At 43.3% G+C, this 24,580-nt stretch overlaps 1 protein-coding gene across 2 annotated transcripts in view; it reads left to right on the top strand.

Moving 5' to 3' along the window:
- The window catches only part of gpsm1b (G protein signaling modulator 1b), a 265,572-nt gene that overhangs the window by 103,824 nt on the left and 137,168 nt on the right, over positions 1–24,580 (top strand). For both annotated transcript variants that reach the window (XM_068012189.1, XM_068012188.1), the window contains exons 7-8: positions 3,064–3,179; positions 23,739–23,894. In XM_068012189.1, coding sequence (XP_067868290.1) covers positions 3,064–3,179; positions 23,739–23,894 — 272 coding nt within the window. The remainder of the gene's footprint in view (positions 1–3,063; positions 3,180–23,738; positions 23,895–24,580) is intronic.

The raw sequence follows: 24,580 nt of genomic DNA, 5'->3' as shown, positions 1-24,580 counted from the left end.
CAGCCTGTCTTTATAGCGGCCATAGTATTGGGATTAAGAAGCTACCATAGTTGATAAATGGGTGGAACGGGCCAGATGGCTGAATTGCCTGTATGACATATGAGGCTATAAATTTTCATTGGTATAGCATATGTTTAGTGTTGGGTACTGACTGATTTAGTGGGAATGGACACAATCACGTTATTAGATGCTGAAATCTTGCTGCAGATTAAAGAGAGGGGATGTCTGTATACTGTCAATTCTCACTGGAAAATTCATTAGATAAACCATGAATGTTCAGAAAGTAAACCAGCACATAAATATTAATAATAGATTTTTAATATAATTGCTGCATAACAGATTAATTTTTCATCCCTCTTGTGGTTCGGGTAGAAGAGGGGCATTGATAGGTTAGCTAGGAAGAGACTTTTTCCCTTAGCGGAGGGGTCAATAACCAGGGGGCATAGATTTAAGGTAAGGGGCAGGAGGTTTAGAGGGAATTTGAGGAAAGAATTTTTCACCCAGAGGGTGGTTGGAATCTGGAATGCACTGCCTGAAGTGGTGGTAGAGGCAGGAACCCTCACAACATTTAAGAAGTATTTAGATGAGCACTTGAAATGCCATAGCATACAAGGCTATGGCCAAGTGCTGGAAAATGGGCTAGAATAGTTAGGTGCTTGATGGCCGGCACAGACACGATGGGCCGAAGGGCCTTTTTCTGTGCTGTATAACTCTGTGACTCTATTGCTCTGGGACATAAATTTGGTACTAAAGTATAAGTCCTGTCCTGTCATCTAAAGCCAGACATTTGTTAGTGTTATGGAGGGTCTTGGTCTTGGTTCCAAGTACAAGGCGAACTCTGAATCAGAGCTGGGCTGTCAGTGGAGGTGTAATGAGGGCAAGGAGATGTTCGTGGCCAAAAAAAAAATTAATCCATAATTTCCAACATTCTAGCTGCTGAGTAATAAGGGCAGTATTGGTTCTTATGTGAAGAGACTTTAGAAGCTGGGATGGTTCTCCTTCGAGCAGAGAAGGTTATAGAGAAACCTCATCGAGGTGTCGAGAATTATGTAGGAAGAAATTGTTTCATCTTGTCAAGTGAGTTGATAACCAGAAGTCATAGATTTGAAATAGTTGTCAAAAGAACTGGAAGGATCTGAGAAGCAATATTTTCACACAGAGTGTTAAGGTTTGGAACTCACTGCCTGGAAGAGTGATGGAAGCAGATTCCATAAGAACTTTCAAAAAGCAATCGGACATGTACTTCAGGAGGGCTAATTTGCAGGTTTTTGGGGAAAAAGCTGGGGTGTAGGACCAAATTGGATAGCTTCTTCAAAGTGCCACCACAAGCTGTAGAATTCTGTGATTGGTAGAAGACTGGAGAAGGGGGTTGGGGAAAAAGTCACCCATCCACTAGCTTGGCTTGGCAGTAACAATTGTGTACAGCAACAAAGACCTTAAGGAGGGTGAAGAAAATTACTTGTTTTCCACCTGCTAAAATCTGCAAAAACAATGGACGCAGGTTTTGTGTTTGCACTGGTGTCAGCTCCTATTGTCTTAAGGTGCTTGCAGATTTTATTTGTGTTTGAGCTTGTGGTGATTGCCATTGTGTGGGGTTTTTTCCGAAATAAAATTCCTTGCTCTTTCTCCCATTTTGTCTCCACACTAGTCCCATCTTGTCATACAGTGTGGCCAGTATTATTATTCTTTTGAAGTTGTTCTCTAGTTCTTTCCAATTAACTTAGGGATAACTTTGAAATCGTCAATGGACATGATATGCAGCAGTCTCCAGCCTCTGTTAATAAACTGCATCTTATAAAGCAACATCTCTAAAGTACACACCAGACTAATATGAGGCATTGTTTACTGAAGTAAGAGGGCATGTATGGACACTCCAAATCATACAGCAGAGAAAAAGGCCATTTGGCCCATTGTGCCTGTACCTGCTCTTTGAAAGAGCTAACAGATTAATCCCACTCCCTCTCCCTCTAGCCCTGCAATTTTACTCCCTTCAAATATTTAACCAATTCCTTTTTGAATGTTCTAATCGAATCAACTTCCACCTCTGTTTTCGGTATAAAACAGATTTTCCTCATCTCATCTCTCCAATTCTTTTGCCCAGTACCTTAAATCTGTACCCTCTGGTTACTGACCCTCATACGCTACATTTCATGGAAGCCTCATATCTGACCTGTGCTAATGCTAATTTTTCAGCTGTCTAATGAAAGATGTGAGTGTGGTTCAGCATTGGTGACCTTTGCTCTCTCTCTGCCCTGTCCCCTCCCCCCACTTAGGGGGCGTATTGAGTATTGGGAATGGTCAGAACATATCCTCATTCCATCCCTCTATACCATTGCTTCAACAAAAGTCATATTTTAGGAAAATTACACATTTTAGTCCCTGTGTTTCAAAAATTGGGGAGGAGATTAACTTGTTCTGGTGAGATTGCGACCACATGAATGAAACATGCGTATATCAAACTTTTAATTTGAAGACCAAAATTGAATGAAAATTGGCAGTTTATGCAAAATGTTTTTCCAATTAAGGAGGATTTTAAAGGTTTAGATAGAGGTACTCAAGTGGAGCATAAACACTGACATGGATTGTTAGGCCATATGGCCTGTTTCTGTGCTGTATGTTGTCTGCAATAATGAGGGGCAAACAGTAGACATCTGAAATGAATGGCTATGTATCTGGTCTTGATGTGTTTTTCCCAAGTGTTTATAGCTACTAGCATATTTTAAAAGTCTGTGGCAAGCTAATGCAGCAGCAAACTCCGTAGAGGCAATTTTTTTCCTCATTATTGTGGTTATCAGAGCTCATCTTCTATAGGGGGCGCTGGTGTCAAGTAGGTATTTCAATAAAGTTTGTTCTTTTAAAAAAAAAATCAGTCACACAGTAAATTGAAGGCATTAGTCTATTAGGAAACCCTTGTGCAAATACTCAATTTAAAATAATAATTAGCAAATGATGGAAAAGACGCTGCTATTAGGAAAGTTGTGAATAATGCAGAGAAATTGAAATATCCAACACATCAGTTTTGACTGTGACACCCAGATGATGTGACTTCATTTTTTTTTTCAGCGTCTTTCAATAGCGAAAGAATTTGGGGACAAAGCTGCTGAGAGAAGGGCCTACAGCAACCTGGGAAATGCACACATATTCCTGGGAAAATTTGACGTGGCTGCTGAATATTACAAGTAAGATTTCTTCTTTTGGTACATTGGAATGGGATGAGGCCATTCAACCCCTTGAACCTGTTCCACCATTCAATTAGATTAAGGCTGATCTATATCTTAACTCCATCTACCTACCTTGGTTTCATAACCCGTAATAGAGTCATTGTCATTCATGGCACAGAAGGAGGCCATTCAGCCCTTCGAGTCATAACAAAAATACCCTAACAAAAATCCATCAGTCTCAGTTCTGAAATTTTCGCTTGAACCCCAGCATCAACAGCTTTTCAGGAGAGTGTGTTCCATGTTTCCACCACTCTCTGTGCAAAAAAAAAAGCTCCCTGACATCACCTCTGAACAGTTTACCTCTAGTTTTAAGGTTCTGCCCCCTTTGTTCTGGACTTCCCCCACCAGAGGAAATAGTTTCTCGTTATTCTTTTAATAATCTTTAAATACCTTAATTAGATCTCCCCTTAATCTTTTATACACAAGGGAATACACACCTAGTAATTCAACCTGTCCTCCTACTTTAACTCTTCAAACCCAGTTCAACAGAGACTGATGTTTTGGATTCCATGGGTATTTCTGAGAAGAATAGTAAATGGAACAGTATGGTAGGTTGTGGGGAGGGGTGGGTAAAGTTGATTTCAACATGTAAGAAAGTCCTTGTGGCTCATTAGTGAGCAGTAGTAAGCAAGTTGAATTTATGTAAAGTTTTCAACATAGCTAAACATCTGAGCAAGTTCATATTGGGTATCAAGTGCCCTAGGGCAGTGGTTGGTTATGGGATAGTGGCTGAAGGCACTGCTGAAAGGGTTGGTTTCAAGGAGGTTTTTAAAAATGTGGAGAGATGTGGCAACGCCAAGGCATTTGGGGAAGGAATTCCACAGTGCAAGACATTCGGAAGGCTCCACCCTTGAAAACGCAAGGGGGATTTGGCCATGTTAAATGCAGTGGGAAGTTGCAGGGTTCAGGAAAATGGGGCTGTAGGTGGTTACAAAGCAGAGGGAGGGTGAGACTGTGCTTAGATGAGGCATGAGGAAATTTATGCTGTGGGTCCAAGAGGAGGGAAGCCAATTAAACTGGGGGAATGGAATAGCATGGTGCAGACCAGGAGGAGGCTATTTGGCCCATCAAGCCTGTGCTGCCTCTTTGATAGCACTATCCAATTAATCCCAGTCCCATACTCTTTCCCCGTAGCCCTGTAATTTTTTTCCCTTAAAGTATTTATCCAGTTCTCTTTTGGAATTGAATCTGTTTCCACTGCCCTTTTCATTCCAGTGCATTCCAGATCACAACTTACTTGCTGGGTAAAGAAAAAGTTTCCTTATGCCATCTCTGGCTCTTCTGCCAATCATCTTGAATCTTTGCCTTGTTATTGACCCTTCTGCCACTGGAAACAGTTTCTGTTTCCCCTTATTTTAGCTATCAATAACCCCTCAGGATTTTGAACACCTCTATCAAATCTCCATTTAATCTTCCCTGCTCTAAAGAGAGCAACCCCAGCATCTCTCATCCATCCACAAAAGTGAAGTCCCTCATCCCTGGTGCTATTCTTGTAAATCTCTTCTGTATCCTCTCCATGGCCTTAATGTCCTTCCTAAAGTCTGGTGCCCAGAATTGAACACAGTATTCCAGCTGAGGTCTAACCAATGTTTTTATAAAGTTTCAGTATAATTTCCCTTTTTTTTGTACTCTGTGCTTTTAATAAAGCCAAGGGTCCCATAGGCTTTTTAACAGATTTTTCAACTTGTCATACCATCTTCAAAGATATGTGTACATATTGATTACTGTTTAGACAGAAGATAATAACGGGTCAGTGAGGAGTAAAGTCAAGTTGGGAGGCAACCAGGCATTCATGAGGGTTTTTTCAACAGTCGAAAAGATATTGGGGCAGAGATGAGTCATGTTTTTGGAGCTGGAAGCAGACAGTATTGCTGATGGAGTCGATGTGGAGTTTGAAGTTCACTCAGGGTCAAGCAGGACCCAGAGGCTGCAGCATGATGGAGTTGAGTTTGAGTGGGCAACCAAGAAGAGGGATGGGATGGCATCAGCAACAGTGCTGGGAACCTCCGGCTGGAGTAACTTCTGAGGATGTAGAGCTGCAAGAAATGTGGATTAGTCCAAAATTAGATGGCGGAGCAGGCAGTCAAACAGCTTGGCAACATTTGTAGAATCAGGGGCCAAGAACAAATGGAATATTGATGTGAGGATTGATTGCGTATTCTGTTTTATCGATTGGGTCAAATGAGAGACTTTAGTCATGTGGGCACTGTACATGCCGTTAATAAAGAAAAAAAAGTAAGATTTGCATTAAATAGCGCCTTTCATGACCATTGGACGACCCGAAGTGCTTTATAGCCAATGAAGTATTTTTGAAGTGTAGTCACTGTTGCAGGCAAAGCGGCAGCCAGTTTGCACACCGCAAGCTCCCAAAGACAACAAAGTGATAATGACCAGATAATCTATTTTTTTCTGATGTTGATTCAGAGATAGATATTGACCAGAACACTGGGGATAATTCTCCTCTCTTCTTCAAAATAGTGCGATGGGATCTTTAATGCCCACCTGAGAGGGCAAAAAGGGCCTCGGTTTAAAGTCTCATCCAAAAGACAGCACCTCTGACCAGTGCTGCACTGAGGGAGTGCTGCCTTGATTTTTGTGCTCAAGTCCTGGAGTGGGACTTGAACCCACAATCTTCTGACTCGGGTGACTCAATGAGCTACAGTTGACACTGTCAAAGTGTCACAAAACTGTCATATAATGGTTTGATTGATGAAGCATAATGAAGTTTTGCCCAATGAGCGTTCTAGTCAATAAATTATCCAGTGACAATGCCTACGGTAAACTTTTAATGTGCTTTCTCCCCGTGCCCTTTGCATTGCAGATTGCGCTATTGCATTACTGCGTTGAAGCTGGGTTTCAGGCTTCAGTTTGCTGCTCACTCCATTCATGTGCAATACTAATTTTCCACATTGTTACCTCTAATGCATTTGTAGTATAGCTTCATGGAGGATTTGAGAGTTCTCCTTCACCTCCCCTCCTCCCTCGCCCCCCCCAGCACAATTCAAAGAGAGTTGGCCTGAAAAAGATGCTATTGGATTGCCAAAATTTTCTCCTTTATAAAATAAAACAATTTATTCGTGTCAAGTTTAAAAAGCTGCTTTTTAGCTGTGGGCTGTTTCCATAATTCCCATTTTCCCTCAAGACGTAAAACTGCAGCTGCTTCCCAGTGGGTCATCCTGAGGGTTAATGACTGCATTATGATCATAAATAAGATCATTAAATGAGCTCCCATCTCTGTACTGTGCAAAGCCATCATTGTGTTGGAGTGAGTGGTGATCTGGAGCAGACTCCCAGCCATGTGTTAGTCTTTGTGACATATGGTCAACTCCACAAGAATGCACATCCGATGTGTACCCAGAATTAAAATTTATGCCCCTTGTGTAGAATTCCAGTGCAGCAAGACTCATTCCCTTTATTCCCACTGTACAGATTCTAAAGCACTACATCTTGTTTCCACTAATGAGAATTCATTATGTCGACCCATGACAGTAAACACTTGATTTTTTTTTATATAGATAAGTTTGCTGCTCCGTGTCAAACTGCACTAAGAAGATCCCAACTTGGTCACACAAAATCTTAGAGAGCAGAAGGAGGCCACTCGGTCCATTGTTTCAGCTCTTTGAAAGAGCTTCCAATCAGTCCCAATTCCCTACTGTTTTTTCCCCCATAGCCCTGCAAACTTGTTTCACTTTTTTAAAAAGTATATATCATAATTCCCTTTTGAATATTACTATTGAATCTGCTGCCACAGCCCTTTCAGGCAGCGCTTTCCTGATGTTACCAGTCTCAGCTCGAGCACCTATTGGGATGCAGTGCTCTAGAAGTAGCAATGTCAGCCAGGGGGTTGAAGCCAACTGACACCGACTGTCTAGGCTTACAAGTGAAGAGCAGCAATTGGGGCAAGATGGCAGACTGTGCCTCAAGCCCGGGGAACCATATCCCACCGCTTGCGGCATTGCTGTGGGATTAAGCGTGGCTGCTCTTTCAAAGACCTAGCATAGGCATGATGGGCCGAATGGCCCCTTCCTGTGCTGTCCGATTCTATAATTATATCAGGAAAGAAATGAAGGGGAAAAGGAAGCCATGCAAAAACAGAAAATTAAGTATTAAAATCAACTACAGTCATCTGGCTCGAGATTATCCCCACACTAAATACTGGTAAATGTCACCTGGAACATTTCCTTCCCCCAGTTTATTTTTGTGTAAAACAACTGATTTTGTCAAGTGATTCTCTGTTTATTGGATCAAATTGTCGTGTGAACTATAGCACAATCTGTGCCAGTTGGCTGTGCTTTTAAAAAATAAAGTGTAGTGGGCAGAAATTCTGACCTTTTCCTGACAAGCTAAACATATATTTGCAAGGAATGTACTCTGGTTGTTCCGTAACCTCTTTTAAAAAAAAAAAAAAAAGAAATACTTGTACTTGTATCGTGCCTTTCGCAACCTCAGGACATGCCAATGTGCTTCACAGCCAATAAAGTACTTTTGAAGTGTAATCACAGCTGTAAGATAGGTAATGCAGCAACCAATTTGTACACAGCAAGGTCCTACAAACAGCAATGTGATAACGACCAGATAATCTGTAGTATCCCTGACTGAGGGACAAATATTGGCCAGGACACCAGGGAGAATTTCCCATCTCTTTGAATAGTATCATGGGTTGGACATTGTCTTATCAAAAGGTGGCATCACCAACAGTGCAGCTGTCCCTCAGTACTGCACAGGAGTGCCAGCGTAGATTATGTTCTGATGACTCTGGAGTGGGACATGAACCCAAGATCTTCTGATTCAGAGGCGAGAGTGTTACCATCTGAGCCAAGGCTGACGCTGATCATTTGTTGTGTAGCTAAGTGAATGTGAAACAATTTACAAGGATGTTTTGGATGCTGAAAATTGCCACTCTGTAACTTGAACTGATGAACCAAATCTCGCTAAAGTACATGAACTGTGAGTAGAGTCCATCTGCTGTAATATGTAGATGAACAGCTTCACCCTGAAGAACTACAGTTGCAGTTGCTTCCATTATTTCAGGAACATGCAAATGTAAGTCCCTTGTTCAAGTTCAAGACTCTGACAATTTGCAGTTCAAGTCCCACTCCAGATATTTGAGCACATAAATCCAGGCTGACACTCCCAGTGCAGTACTGAAGGAATGTTGCATGTTGGAGACGCAGTTTCTTTTTCAGATGAGATGTTAAACTGAAGCCCCGTCTGCCTCTCTTTGGTGGATGTTAAAGATCCCATGGAACGACTTCAAAGAAGAGGAGAATTCTCCCCAACATCCTGGCCAATATTTATCCTTTAACAATCAGCTAATGTGTGCAGTCTCTGGTTGTTTCCTGCAACCCCACTACGGTGCCCCCTTTCACCAGTTTGTTACTGGATTCCTGCTTAAACAACAGGTAACGGTATATAACAGAATCATCATGTTGATTTTTTGATTTCATTTGCTTGTTTTTTTGCTTACAATTACAATCAAGAAAAAATTCTCTTCAGTTCACCCTGGGCTCTTTAGCCAAATATCAAAGAAAATTATACAGTCCACCTGAAAAGCTTCATTGCAGCTAAATAGTATCTCAGTTACACCTCTGTTAAATTGGACTTGATGACTGACGTTTGCTTCATTGAAATTGCAATTCAGGAACCAGGAACGACGCATGATAAATTTATTAGCCAAGGAACATCTTTGAATGCTGTGCATCAGAAACAGAGTCTTGCATTTATATAGTGCTTTTCACAAGCACACGGTATTCCAAACCACTTTACAGCCTTTTTTTCATTCTTTCATGGGATGTGAGCCTCACTGGCAAGGCCAACATTTGTTGCCCATCCCTAACTGCCCTTGAGAAGGCAGTGGTGAGCCACCGCCTTGAACTGCTGCAGTCCATGTGGTGCAGGCACACCCGCAGTGCTGTTAGGAAGGGAGTTCCAGCTGTCTGACCCAGCGACAGTGAAGCAACAGTGATACAGATCCAAGTCAGGAGGGGAATTTGCAGGTGGTGGTGTTCCCATGCATTTGCTGCCCTTGTCCTTGTAGGTGGGAGAGGTTGTGGGTTTGAAAGGTGCTGTCAAAGGAGGCTTGGCGAGTTGCTGCATTGCATCTTGTGCATACTGCTGCCACTGCACGCCAGTGGTGGAGGGAGTGAATGTTGAAGGTGGCGGATGGGATGCCGATCAAGCGGGCTGCTTTATCCTGGATGGTGTCGAGCTTCTTGAGTGTTGTTGGAGTTGCACTCATCCAAGTACTTTTGAAGTGTAGTCACTGTTGTAATGTAGGAAATGTGGCAGTCAGTCTGTGCACAGCAAGGTCCCACAAACAGCAATGTGATAATGGCCAGAAAATCTGTTTTTGTTGATGTTGGTTAAAGGATAAATATTGGCCAGAATGTTGAGGAGAATTTTCCTCCTCTTTGAAGTCGTTCCATGGGATCTTTAACATCCACCAAAGAGAGGCAGACGGGGCCTCAGTTTAACATCTCATCTGAAAAAGAAACTGCGTCTCCAACATGCAACATTCCTTCAGTACTGCACTGAGAGTGTCAGCCTGGATTTATGTGCTCAGATATCTGGAATGGGACTTGAACTACAAATTGTTTGAGTCTTGAACTTGAACAAGGGACCTACATTTGCATGTTCCTGAAATAATGGAAGCAACTGCAACTGTAGTTCTTCAGGGTGAAGCTGTTCATCTACATATTACAGCAGATGGACTCTACTCACAGTTCATGTACTTTAGCTAGCTTTGGTTCATCAGTTCAAATTAGAGTGGCAATTTTAAGCATCGAGCTGGTTTGTAATTGTGAAAAGCTGTGTCCTTGTTGAAGTAGCTTTCTTCTATTTTGGGTTTGATCAATGGGTACACAGTGTTCTGAGACTAGTACGGCTCAACCTTTACATTACAGCCCTTAAAATTGTGTTGTCTGCAAGTAACACCTGCCTGGGATACTGACATTGAAAGTTGGTGGTTGTGAGCATGAGCTTAACCCTAACCCTGAGGCTTTAAGATTTGTCCCTTTTATGTTGGAAAGGGAGATTATCTGTAACTCTTGTCAGTTTATGTGTTTAATCTCTTAGACTTCTCAAAGAATTGTTTTTGAAAAGCAGCATTATAATCTACCCCTCCAGATATGAAGGCTATTGATTAAATTGTGCTGGTTCCAATCCCTCCAGCCAACTTTCAGATGTAGTGAAGTGGTGGATCTGATATTGAGCTTCTGTTGCCCATGTTCCACACACCGACCTGAGGAACTGGTTTTGTGGTGTAAATGTGTGGGAACTCTGAGTCATAGAGAGATACAGCACCGAAACAGGCCCTTCGGCCCAACGAGTCCGCGCCGACCATCAGCCACCCATTTATACTAATGCTACATTAATCCCATTTTCCCTCTCACATCCCCACCTTTCGTCAATTCTCCTACCTACACTAAGGGTAATTTTTACAATGGCCAATTTACCTATCGACCCACAAGTCTTTGGCATGATGGGAGGAAACTGGAGCACCCGGAGGAAACCCACGCTGTCATAGGGAGAACTTGCAAACTCCGCACAGGCAGTACCCAGAACCGAACCCGAGTCGCTGGAGCTGTGAGGCTGCGGTGCTAGCCACTCCTTTAAGGAAAATTACTTTTGATTGCTAATAGGCCTTAGAACTGCAGCGTTAACACTCATTGGGCCTCTATAGGTTGTAGTTACACCAGACTTGCCTTTTAATCAGGAGCTTTGTCTGATTTCAAAATCTGTCAATTTTAATACTTAGAAAACAAAATTCACAATGAAATTATTTGGAGCAGATGTGACCCTGTAATAAGGAACAGTGATGAGAGGGTATACCTATCAAGAAAGATTGAGCAGACTGGGCCTCTTTTCTCTAGAAAAGAGAAAACTGAGGGTGACCTGATAGAGGTCTTCAAGATTATGAAAGCGTTCGATAGGGTAGATGTAATGAATCTGTTTCCACTTGCAGGCGAGACCAGAACTAGGGGCCATAAATATAAGATAGTCACTAGCAAATCCAAGAGGGAATTCAGGAGAAACGTCTTTACCCAGAGAGTTGTTAGAACATAGAACTCACTACCAAAGGCAGTAGTTGAGGTGAATAGCATTCAAGGGGAAGCTAGATAAACACATCAGGGAGTAAAAAAAAATAGAAGAATATATTGATATTGCTTAAAATAGAGACATTTTGTCAAAGCTTTTCGTCTTGCACTCATCAGGACAACTAGCAAGAATACCAATGTAAGGGAAAGCGACAAATTTATGTATGAATTTGTTGCTTTCCGTTACATTGGTATTCTTGCGAGTTGTTCTGATGAGTGCAAGACGAAACGCTTCGACAAAATGTCTCTATTTTCAGCAATACTCAAGTTCTGTACTACCAAACAGCTATTTATATATTGATGGGTTAGGTGAAGAGGGGTGGGAGGAGGTCCTTGTGGAACATAAACAATGGCATAGACCTGTTGAGCTGAATGATGTGTTTCTGTGCTGTAAGTACTTTGTAAAAAGAAGTAGGAGCAGGAGTAGGCCATTCAGTCCCTTGAGTCTGCACTGCCGTTCAATACAATCATGATGATTCTTCTACCTCAGCTCCACTTTCCTGCTCTATCCCTCTGATGTGATGTAGAGCTGCAGCTATTTGGTTAGAAGCAGAATGACTACCAAGTCATGTTTCGACAGTGTAATTTTAGGGAAAGTTTGATCTCATTCAATAAAGCAAACGTAGACATCAAATTAAGAAGCCATTGTGGCCTAAGTATGATGGGCTCTTGTTGAAAATAGGAGAATGAGGTATTTTTGTTGCAATTTTCCGATCCTTGGGATGTCCCAAAGTGTTTTATAGCTAGTGAATCACCTTTTAAAGTGTAGTTCCCGTTGATTTCTTAGGCAGACAATTTGCGCACAGCCATGTCCCAAAAATAATGAGTCCTATGACCAGGCAAGTCGAGTTTATAAAATAAGCAATCATTTGGTTTAGACACAAAATACAGACCAGACGGCAGTTTCAGCTGCATCCACAGGAAAGGAAATCCTTACGATGAGTATAAATTGATTTAAGCATAAATTGTATTTCTGGGAATTAATCATAAAATGGAAGGTATAATTGATGAATCGGAGTTTGCTGCTTGCATGTCAAAACTGATGTAGAAAAATGAGGCCTATCTCAACAAACTAGATTCAGACTTTGGCACGAGCTGTTTTATGATATTTCATAATTAAGCATAGTGTTATGGGATGTTAGATGAACAAACTGCTGACTGAACCGCTAAGAGATGACTTGGATGGTTTGTATGCAGAGAAAGTGCATTCCAGAATAGAGAATCAAAACTGAGAAGGTGGCCAAGACTAGCGTTGGGGGTGATGTATGGGTCAAGATGCTTGACTTTACAGAAACCTTACATCAGACATCTCAGTAGCCATCTCATCAAAAGGGTTGGGATAGTTGTGTTCATTCATGACTCAACTACTGATGTGATGGTGAAAATCATATGGCCTCATTATTGGCTTGTTTTGAAAGCTGGTACAGTTCTAATTAATCTGACATCACTGTCGAGAGTGGCCCTATTGGCAGCTTTCTACAGAATTTTGGTTCACTTTTACATTCAAAGTAAAACGTGCACTTGGGTTTAATTTTGGTAGAAAAAACAGAAAGACAGAGTATTTCTTAAATGGTGAGAGGTTGGGAAGTGTTAATGTCCAAAAGGACCTATGTGTCCTTGTTTGAGTCACTAAAAGCTAGCATGCAGGTGCAGCAAGCAGTTAGGAAAGCAAATGGTGTGTTGGCCTTCATCTCAAGGGGTTTTGAGTACAGGACTAAAGAAGTCTTGCTGCAACTGTATAGAGCCTTGGTGAGATTGCACCTGGAGTATTATGTACAGTTTTGGTCGTCTCATTGAAGGAATTCGTAGAGCGAGTGCAACGGAAGTTCATCAGACTAATCCCTGGGATAGCGGGATTGTCTTATGAGGAGAGATTGAGGAAACTGGGCCTATATTTGCTAGAGTTTCGAGTAATGAGAGGTGATCTCATTGAAACTTACAAAATTCTTACAGGGTGCGACAAGGTGGATGTAAATTGGGTGTTTCCCCTGTCTGGTGAGTCTAGAATCAGGGGACATATCTCAGTCTTAAATGGCCTACCCTTATTCTGAGACTGAGGAGGAATTTCTTCTCTCAGAGGGTGGTGAATCTTTGGAATTCTCTACCCCAGAGGGCTGTGGATGCTCAATCATTGAGCATGTTCAAGCCAGAAATTGATTGCTATCTAAATACTAATGACATCAAGGGATATGGGGATAGCATGGAAAAGTGGCATTGAGGTAGATGATCAGCCATGGTCAATAGGTAACTTTTACACTGTATCTAACCCCGTGCTGTACCTGTTCTGGGAGTGTTTGATGGGGACAGTGTAGAGGGAGCTTTACTCTGTATTTAACCATGGCAGTGCTCGATCCCAACACCTAACGGCACAGTGGCGCAATGGTTAGCACCACATCCTCACAGCTCCAGCGACCCGGGTTCGGTTCTGGGTACTGCCTGTGTGGAGTTTGCAAGTTCTCCCTGTGACCGCGTGGGTTTCCGCCGGGTGCTCCGGTTTCCTCCCACAGCCAAAGACTTGCAGGTTGATAGGTAAATTGGCCATTGCAGATTGCCCCTAGTGTAGGTAGGTGGTAGGAGAATTGAGGGAAGGTGGGGATGATGTAGGGAATATGGGATTAATGTAAGATTATTATAAATGGGTGGTTGATGGTCGGCACAGACTCGGTGGCCCAAAGGGCCTGTTTCAGTCCTGTATCTCTTTATAAAAAAAAAATTGAATGCCAGGGCAGGCTCGATCGGCTAAATGGCCTACTCCTACCCCCATGTTCCTAATTCCAAAATGGTAGGTTACATCTAGGCTGCAGGGTTGAATCTTGTTGGAAAATATCCTTCCCAAAATTGTGTTCCAGTAAAGTTTCTGTTTATTTCTCGCGACATATTTTCGTCTTGGATAAGTGCAATGTTTCAAGCTGGATTTGGCAACTATATTGGCCCAAATGTTTGAAAGTCTTGGAGCAGAACAAGGACATTCATTGAACACAACAGCAACTTATTTTTATATAGGGCCTTTAACATCGTAAAATGTCTCTCAATACTTCACAGGATAGTTATCAAACAAATTTTGACAGACATACATGAGATATTAATACAAGTAGCCAAAGGTTTGGTCAGAGAAAGAGGTTTTAAGGAGTGTCTTAAAGTAGGAGAGAGAGAGAGGTGGAGAGGTTTAGGAAGAGAATTCCTGAGCTGTGGGCCTCAGCAGCTGAAGGCATGCCCACCTGTGGTGGAGCGATGAAAATCAGGGAAGCTCAAGAGGCCAGAATTGGAGGAGTGCAGAGATCTCTGAGGGTTGTAGGGTTGGAGGAGGTTATGCATACATTCTATAACTGATCTGTGAAGAAGCTTATTCTTGGTGATCTTGCCCAAGTGGAAACTACTTCTCTGCATCTACTCCATCATAATTTTGAAAATCTCTATCAGGTCACTGCTCAGTCTTCTCTTTTCTAGAGAAAGGTTCCTCACTTGTTCAGCCTTTCCTGATAGTTGTACCAGTAACATTGAGAGGGGACTGGAAACAGATTGGTGCCTTGCCTCAGCACAGGTTCTGATGAAAGGTCATAGAACTGAAAGGTTAACTCTGTTTCTCTTTCCACAGATGCTGCCAGACCTGCTGAGTATTTCTAGCATTTTCTGTGATTAGAACTGCTTATTATTTGCCAAAATAAAAACTCAACACAACTGGGGGGTTGTTATTTAGAGCAACCATGAATAATACAATGATGGAGCAGCTTTAATAAGCAGGTTGTCTCTCACCTTTTTCTACTTTGCTTTACTAAAAGTGCATCTTAGTAAATCTAAAGGAAAATGTGCACAAGTACTTTTCTATTCACTTGATCTTTGGAGACTGTTTCTGTCAGTGACAGCAGATGCTGGTTCGGTTGAGTTTATAGATGTTGCAATCTCTGGTAAAATAACAGTGCAGTTTGTGACTGACTTGAATTCTGTGTATGACCTCGCATCACTGGGTAATCAGAGGCTCATTAAGTGCATGGATGAGACGCAAACATTGATTGTTGTCATAGAAACAGTCGGCTAAAGGCTTTGACGTAATTGGTCATCACCAGGAAATCCCTGCTACTGGATACTTACGTAGTTACTGGATTCTAAATTCACTGTTATCCAGGTTTATTTTTGTATATCAAAGTATTTGCAATGTCCTTTTCAAAAAAAAAAATGGTTAAATTGTAGCCATGATTTTCTTCATTTTCAGCCGTGCCTTCAGCTGTGCAGGTCTTAAGCTCTGGAATTCCCTCCCTAAACCACTCTGCCTCTCTACCCCTCTCCTTTAAGATGCTCCTTAAAAACTACTTTGACCAAACTTTTGGTCACCTGCCCTAAAATTTGTCTTGCTTGGTATCTTCTTTTGTTAATGTTCCTGTGAAATGCCTTGGGACGTTAAACTACATCAAAGGCACTATGTTAGTACAAGTTCTTGTTGCTAGATTAATTTCTTGTCCAAGTAGCCAGGACTTAAATAAAAACAAGAAATGCTGGAAATACTCAGGTCTGGCAGCATCTGTGGTGAGAGAAGCAGAGTTTACGTTTCAGGTCAGTGACCCTTCTTCAGAACTAGCAAATATTAGAAATGTAAAAGGTTATAAGCAAGTAAAGCAGGGGTGGGGCAAGAGATAACAAAGGAGAAGGTATAGATAGGACAAGATCACAGAATAGCTGACCAGAAGGTTGTGCGGCAAAGGCAAACAATATGTTAATGGTGTGTTGAAAGACAAAGCATTAGTACAGATAGGGTGTTAACGGACTGAAAATTGAACAGCCGCAAATACAAACTTGAAAACAAAAACAGTGGGTAAGCAAACTCAACAAACTAAGATTATTTTATTTTATTTCAACGCACAAAAATATTTTTAAAAAAGGCAAAAGACAAAAATAACTGAAAATAAAAGTAAAATGGGGGACCCGTCATACTCTGAAATTATTGAACTCAATGTTCAGTCCAGCAGGCTGTATTGGTGCCTAATTGGTAAATGAGATGCTGTTCCTCGAACTTGCGCTGATGTTCACTGGAACCCTGCAGCAATCCCAGGACAGCGATGTGAGCATGAGAGCAGGGGAGAGTGTTGAAATGGCAAGCAACCGGAAGCTCGGGGTCCTGCTTGTGGACTGAGCGGAGGTGTTCTGCAAAACAGTCACCAGTCTGTGTTTGGTCTCCCCAATGTAGAGGAGACCACATTGTGAGCAGCGAATACAGTATACTACATTGAAAGAAGTACAAGTAAATCGCTGCTTCACCTGAAAGGAGTGTTTGGGGCCTGGGATAGTGAGGAGAGAGGGGGTAAATAGGCAGGTATTGCAACTCCTGCGATTGCAGGGGAAGGTGCCATGGGAAGGGGACGAGGTGGTGGGGGTAATGGAGGAGTGGACCAGGGTGTCACGGAGGGAACGATCCCTTCGGAATGCTGACAGGGGAAGGGAGGGGGAAAGATGTGTTTGGTAGTGGCATCACGCTGGATGTGACGGAAATGGCAGAGGATGATCCTTTGGATATGGAGGCTGATGGGGTGAAAAGTGAGGACAAGGGGAACCCTGTCACGGTTCTGGGAGGGAGGGGAAGGGGTGAGGGTAGCGGTGCAGGAAATGGGCCGGACACGGTTGAGGACCCTGTCAACCACAGTGGGGGGGAATCCTCAGTAGAAGAAAAAGGAAGACATATCAGCGCTGTCATGGAAGGTAGCATCATCAGAGCAGATGCGTCGGAGACGGAGAAACTGGGAGAATGGAATGGAGTTCTTACAGGAGGCAGGGTGTGAAGAAGTGTAGTCAAGGTAGCTGTGGGAGTCAATGGCTTATAATGGATATTAGTAGACAACCTATCCCCAGAGATGATGATAGAGAAGTCGAGGAAGGGAAGTGTCAGAGATAGACCATGTAATGGTGAGAGAAGGGTTAAAATTAGAAGCAAAGTTGATCAAGTTTTCTAGTTCGGGGCGGGAGCAGGAAACTACACCGATACAGTCATCAATGTACCGGAAAAAGAGTTGGGGAAGGGGGCCTGAGCAGGACTGGAACAAGGAATGTTCGACATATCCCACAAACAGACAGGCATAACTAGGTCCCATGCGGGTACCCATAGCAACACCTTTTACTTGAAATGAGTGGAGTTGAAGGAGAAGTTGTTTAATGCGAGAACAAGTTCAGCCAGGCAGTGGAGGTGGATGGGGACTGGTTGGGCCTCTGTTCAAGGAAGAAGCGGAGAGCCCTCAAATCGTCCTGGTGGGGGATGGAGATATAGAAAGATTGGACGTCCATGGTGAAGAGGAGGCGGTTGGGGCCAGGAAACTGGAAATTGTCAAAATGACGTAGAGCGTCAGAAGAGTCACGGATGTAGGTGGGAAGCGACTGGACCAGGGGAGAGAAGATAGAGTCAAGATAGGAAGAAATAAGTTCAGTGGGGCAGGAACAGGTTGACACAATGGGTCTGCCGGGACAGTCCTGTTTGTGGATTTTGGGAAGGAGGTAGAAGTCTGGGGTTGTGGGGCTATGAGGTTGGAAGCTGTAGATGGAAGATCTCCAGAGGAGATGAGGTCACTGACAGTCCTGTGGACAGTAGCTTGATGTTTGGTGGTGGGGTCATGGTCCAGAGGGAGGTAGGAAGAAGTGTCTGAGAGTTGGCGCTGAGCCTCTGCAAGGTAGAGGTCGGTACGCCAGACATCAACAGCACCACCCTTGTTTGCAGGTTTGATGACCATGTCCGGGTTAGACCTGAGAGAACGGAGTGCCTCAAGTTCAGAGGGGGACAGGTTACAGAGAGTGAGGGGGACAGAGAAATTGAGATGCCCAATGTCACGCCGACAGTTTTCAATGAAAAGATCAAGAGCGGGTAAGAGACCAGAGGGAGGGGTCCAGGTAGAAGGAAAATGCTGGAGGCGGGTGAATGGGTCTGCTGGTTGGGGGGAGGACTCCTGGTCAAAGAAGTGAGCCCGGAGGCAGAGGCGATGGAAGAAGAGCTCAACGTCATGCCGAGCGCGAAATACATTGAGGTGGGGGCATAAGGGGATAAAACGGAGTCCTTTGCTGAGTACAGAACGTTCAGCGGCAGAGAGGGGGAGGTCAGAGGGTTTAGTGAATACATGGCAAGGGGTCAGATCAGAAGGAGTGGGGTCAGAGGGAAGTGCAGGGGCATTAGTCCCCATCAGCTGCTGGAGCTCGAGTTCTTTGACATCTGAAAGAAAGAGAAAAAGTTTTTTGTTAATGCGTCAGATGAGACGAAGGATGAAATGAAACTGTGGAGTAGAACAGCTCTGAGATAAGGTGAGGTGGTGCTGCTGGAGAGAGTGTTTCAGTGTGTGCATGTGGCAGCGCATAGCACTGAGTGTGGATCTCAGGATGCGGTGAGAGTAGCAGTCCGAGGAACATTGTATTTCTTGGAGATACCTGTAGTCCTGGGTGGATTCAAAACATGATGGGTGAAACTGCAGTTGGAATCCACGTGGAATAAGTCGGAGCCGGAGACAGTCACTGAGGAAGGAGATGTGGCTGTGAAAATGAGTTTTGGTAGACACTTTATCAAACAGCAGGTGGGAAGTAGAAAGCAATGAGGGTGAACAAGGTAAAAGAGACAAACGAAAATCCTGTCAAAGAGAAGAGTAGAACTTCTTCATGGTAGGCATTCCTGGAAAAGAAGTGGCAGTGAATTAAACACTAAAATAAAAGCAAAATACTGCAGATGCTGGACTTAAACTCTGCATCAGCAAAAAAAAAAATCCATAAAATTTATTGAGTGTTTACTGCAGCTGATGTTTAACACTGGCCCAGCTAAAGTATAAATTCCTCAAATGTACGGTAATTTTACAGTAATTGTCTTAATTATTGAGTACGGTATACAAATTATGCACCATCACACACTGATGTTCCCTGCACAAGTATTATCACTGATTATAGACACAGCTTAGGTCTTGATTGATGAAAACCTTCTCCATGGTCACATTCTCTTGTTCTAAAGGCAAATTCGAAGAAAAAGAAGACTTGCATTTCACACAGTGCCGTTCACAACTCGATGTCCCAAAGTCCTTTACAGCCAATGAAGTACTTTTGATGTGTAATCATAGTTGTAATGTAGGAAACACATAGCAAATTGGTGCACAGCAAGCTCCCACAAACCGAAATGGGATAATTACCAGATAACCTGTTTTCATGATGTTGGTTGAGGGATAAATATTGCCTAGAACACTGGAGAGAACTCCCCTGATCTACTTCAAAAAAAAAAGTGTAATAAAATCCTTCACGTCCACCTGAGAAGGCAGACTGGGCTGCAGCCTAATATCTGAAAGCGCAAATCTCCAATGTTGCAGCATTCCCTCAGTACTGCACTAGAGTGGCACCCTAGATTATGTGCTCAAACGGAATGAGTGGGGCTTGATCTTACTACCTTCTGATTCAGAGGCAAGAGTGCTACCTACTGGACTACACTGGCTAAGAAAGAAGATTTAAATAGTTTTTAAAAATCCAAACTCTGCATCACTTCAGCCAGTGTAACTCTCTCTCCCTCCCCCCTCTATCTGTCTGTTTGTCTTTCTCGCTTCCTTTCTCTCAAAGCATTTGTTGGATTGCAGGCACGCTGGAGAATAATTTATTTTGAACGGCAGGAAATTTCCTGTGGGAGCCGGAGCAAGCACATATTCCAGATAATTAATTTAGCTATTAGCTGCCTGAGCCCCATGATCCCACTTGCATGTTGGGTGTTTATATTCAACTGTTTAGAAATGCAAGTTCATTCATTATTTTCTAAGTCTTTCGCAACATCAGGACATCCCAAAGCACTTTACAGCTAGTGAATTCCTTTTGAAATGTAGTCACTGTTGTAATGTCAGAAACACAACTGCCAATTTGCACACAGCAAGCTCCCACAAACAGCTTTTGTGACTATGACCAAATAATCCTTTAATCATACAAGAGCAAAATACTGCGGATGCTGGAAATTTGAAATAAAGACAGGAAATTCTGGCAATACTCAGCAGGTCAGAGAGAAACCGAGTTAACATTTCAGGTTAATGCCCCTTCATCAGAACAGGGAAAAGTTAGAAATGTGATAGGTTTTAAGCAGGTGAAATGGGGGAGGGTGGAAAAAGAACAAAAGGGGAAGGTCTGTAATAGAGTGGGAAGTGAGAGACATTAAATGACAAAAGGTTTCGTGGTACAAGACCAAAGGGACAAATAAAAAAAAACAAAAGATGTCTGGAGGAGGTGTGAATGGCAGAATGATCAACAGCTGCCATCCGAAAGCAAAAACCGAGAAAAAAACAAGAGTAAGACTGAAACATGCAAAGAAAAGGAAACAAAATGGTTGCAGAAATTATGGTCTGAAATTGTTGAACTCAACATTGAGTCAGGAAGGCCGTAAAGTGCCTAATTGAAATATGAGGTGCTGTTCCTCGAGCTTGCGTTTAAGTTCATTGGAACACTGCAGTAAGGCGAGGATAGAGAGCTCAGCATGAGAGCAAAGTGGAGAATTAAAATAACAGGGGACTGGAAGCTTGTGGACTGAATGAGGTGTTTCTGTCAAAGTGGTCACACAGTGCTTGGTGTCCCCAATGTAGAGCAGACTGCCTTGCAAAAAGCAAATACAGTATAGTAAATTGGTAGAAATACATGTAAATCACATTCACCTAGAAAGAGTGTTTGGTGTCTTGGACAGTAAGGAGAGTGGAGTTAAAACAGTAGGTGTTGCATCTGCTGTTGAATGCGGAAGCCCTTGGAGTGGAAAGTGAGACCAAGGGGGACCCTATTGTAGCTCTGTGTGAGAGGAGAAGGGGTGAGAGAATTAGTGCGAGAAATGGGACGGACACAGTTGAGGGCCTTGTCAACCACGGTTATGAGGGGGAATCCTCGGTTGAGGGAAAAGGAAGACGTTTCAGAAGCGCTGGTGTGGAAGGTTGCATCATAACCAAAGCAAGGGAGAAACTGGGAGAATGGAATGGAATCCTTACAAGAAGCAGGGTGTGTGGAAGTGCGGTCGAGGTAGTTGTGGGATTCAGTGGGCTTACAATGAATATTTGTTGATAGCCTATCCTCAGAAATAGAGACAGAGAAGTTGAGGAAGCAAAGGGAAGAGTCTGAAACGAGCCTTGTGAAGGTGAGAGAAGTTGGAAGAATAGTTAGAAGTTTTGCAGTTCGGGGCGAGAGCGGGAAATGGCACTGATACAGTCATCAATGTACCAGAGAAAGAGGTGAGGGAGAGGGCTCAAGTAGAACTGAAACAAGGAAGGTTCCACGTATCCCACAAAGAGGCAGACATAGCTAGGACCCCTGCGGGTACCCATAGGAACACCTCTTATTTGGAGGAAGTGGGAGGAGTTAAAGGGGAAGTTTTTCAATGTGAGAACATGTTGAGCCAGGTGGAGGAGGTTGCTGGTGAATGGGGACTGGTTGGGCCTCCTTTCAAGGAAGAAGTGGAGAGCCCTAAGACTGTCCTGGTGGGGAATGGAGGTGTATAGTGATTGGATGTCCACAGTGAAGAGGAGGGCCAGGAAATAGGAAACGGTTAGTGGTGGAGGGCATCAGATGCGTCACTACTAGAGGTGGGAAGAGACTGGTTAAGGGAGAAAAATAGAGTCAAGATAGGAAGAAATCAATTCAGTGGAGCTGGAATAGGCTGAAACATGAAGCGGACCAGGCAGTCCTGTTTGTGGATTTTGGGAAGGAGGTAGATTAGATTAGAGATACAGCACTGAAACAGGCCCTTCGGCCCACCGAGTCTGTGCCGAACATCAACCACCCATTTATACTAATCCTACACTAATCCCATATTCCTACCAAACATCCCCACCTGTCCCTATATTTCCCTACCACCTACCTATACTAGTGACAATTTATAATGGCCAATTTACCTATCAACCTGCAAGTCTTTTTGGCTTGCGGGAGGAAACCGGAGCACCCGGAGAAAACCCACGCAGACACAGGGAGAACTTGCAAACTCCACACAGGCAGTACCTGGAATCGAACCCGGGTCCCTGGAGCTGTGAGGCTGCGGTGCTAACCACTGCGCCATTGTGTAGAAGCGGGTTGTTCGGTGTTGTTGGGAGATTGAGTTTGGAGGCTGTGGTGGGAAATCTCCAGAGGAATTGAGGTTAGCACCTGTCCTGGAAACAGTGGCTTGTTGTTTGGTGGCAGAGTCATGGTCCAGGGGGAGGTAGGAGAAAGTGTCAAAGGGTTGCTGTTCGGCCTCTGCTAGGTAGAGGTCAGTACGCCAGACAAAAACAGCACCACCCTTGTCAGCAGGATTGATGACAATGTTAGGGTTGGATCTGAGAGAATGGAGTGCAGCAGATTCAGTGGGAGACAGGTTACAGCAGGGTTGTCCAACATATGGCCCGCCAAGGATGAGAAATGTCCGCTGGAAATCTGCCATTGGTTTCTTCTGGCCTACCTAAAACCTCCTGTGACTGATAACGGCTCCAGCTGCTTTACTGACATGGCAGAAACACCCTCATGTGCATGTCCTCCTTTACCAAGATGGCAGACGCTCATCAGTACCTGATTTTCTGGCTCCTTTAGTAAGATGGCATTGCCCAGGCTGAACTGCCTGTTTGCTGGCGCTTCCTGTCCAAACACCATTCCCAATGTGGCCTACCCAGCCTTGAGCTCAGGCCCCAGGCCCAGCATTGGCTCTGCCTGCTTACGGACCCGGTCTGGGCTTCGGGCCCCACACTTTTCATTTCAGCCACCGTTGGTTTCATCCCCTTACGCCCCCATCTCAATGAATTTTGAGCTTGCCATGATGCTAAGCTCTTCTTCCATCACCTTCGCCTCGACGCTCACTTCTTTGGCCAGTAGTCCTCCCACCCCTCTGCAGTATTCCCCCTCCACCTGGACCCCTCCTGCTGGCCTCTTACCTGCTCTTAATCTTTTCACTGAGAACTGCTGACGTGACATTGGCTATCTCAATTTCTCTGCTTCCCTCACTTACTTTAACCCGGGGTGTCCAACGTTTTTGCATGAGGAGCCACATTATATTTCGGAAAGATAAAGCTATTAGAAGTTTGCCTGACTGTTAATCAAAACAACAAAATGTAAATTTTTGTGAACAAGCTTTAAATGAGAAGACTAATTTATTAAACTACTTTCTTGTCACTATGTTGAACACTGCTTTAGTGAGATACCTGGCAATGTTTTTACTTGCAGAAGTAGACAATGTTTACCTGCATGATGATGTATTGATGCAGTGTGTTCTGGATAGATGTCCATCTGTCAGGAGTGATTGTGATCGCTTTCTCTCCCTGTCTGTGTGCGTGTCTGTCTGTGTGCGCACGTGCGTGCGTGTGTCTCTCTATCTCTATCTCTCTCTACCGCTCTCTCCCCCTGTGTGTGTTTGAAAACCAATTTTTCTTTTCTGGTCTTAATGCATTCTCATCTGGGATCTTTTTACATTACTTTGACAACTGAAGTTTTTCTTATATTTCCACAGAAAAACACTTCAGATATCCAGACAGCTGAAAGACCAAGCCGTTGAAGCTCAAGCTTGTTACAGCCTTGGTAACACATACACGCTGCTGCAGGACTATGAGAAAGCTATCGACTACCACCTTAAACATCTGTCTATTGCCCAGGAACTCAATGACAGGTAGAGACTTTGAAAATAGATTTTTTTTCCCCCCCCCACTTTTTGTGTGTGAATCACTGCGGGAATTTGTTTTATTTCCTATAATATTGTTATTCATTGCCAGGTTTTATTTTTTTGTCTACATGATTTGCAGAAATATTTCGGTGAGCGAGTGATCAATCTATGGAAGTGGCTCCCTAGGGAGCTGATGGAAGCAGTTAGTATTAATTCAAATGCAAATTTAGATTTCTTTAAGAAGATAACCTTTTGTGATACAGTATGTGAGTAATTTGAGACGTGACGTGTGCTGAGTGTAGTGTGATTGTGAGGAAAAAGTGACTTTGGACCTATGGTTCCCAAACTCTTCACCACTGGAGGTTTTCCTCACCCCTTCTCTGCAACTGTTGTAAACTAACTAATAGAAATTGATTGCTGTGATTAGCCAACAACTCCATTATTATTGTATCATCCAACTACCAGGATGGTAGAAGGCAAACTATATGTTCCTTGTCCATTTTTAGCCTGCTAATTCCTATGATGTCTTTCTCCTCTGGCTCAGTATAAGTAGTTCGGCCTCAGCTGATGTATTACATCCAATTCTGGGCGCCGCACTTCAAGAAAGATGTGAAAGCATTGAAGAGAGTGCAGAAAGAATTCACGAGAATGGTTCCAGGGATGAGGAACTTACCTTATGAAGATAGATTGGA

This window comes from Heterodontus francisci, chromosome 32, assembly GCF_036365525.1.
Source record: "Heterodontus francisci isolate sHetFra1 chromosome 32, sHetFra1.hap1, whole genome shotgun sequence".
NCBI lineage: Eukaryota > Metazoa > Chordata > Chondrichthyes > Heterodontiformes > Heterodontidae > Heterodontus > Heterodontus francisci.
Note: the sequence above shows the minus strand (reverse complement) of the source record. Positions and strands in the feature narration are given on the sequence as shown.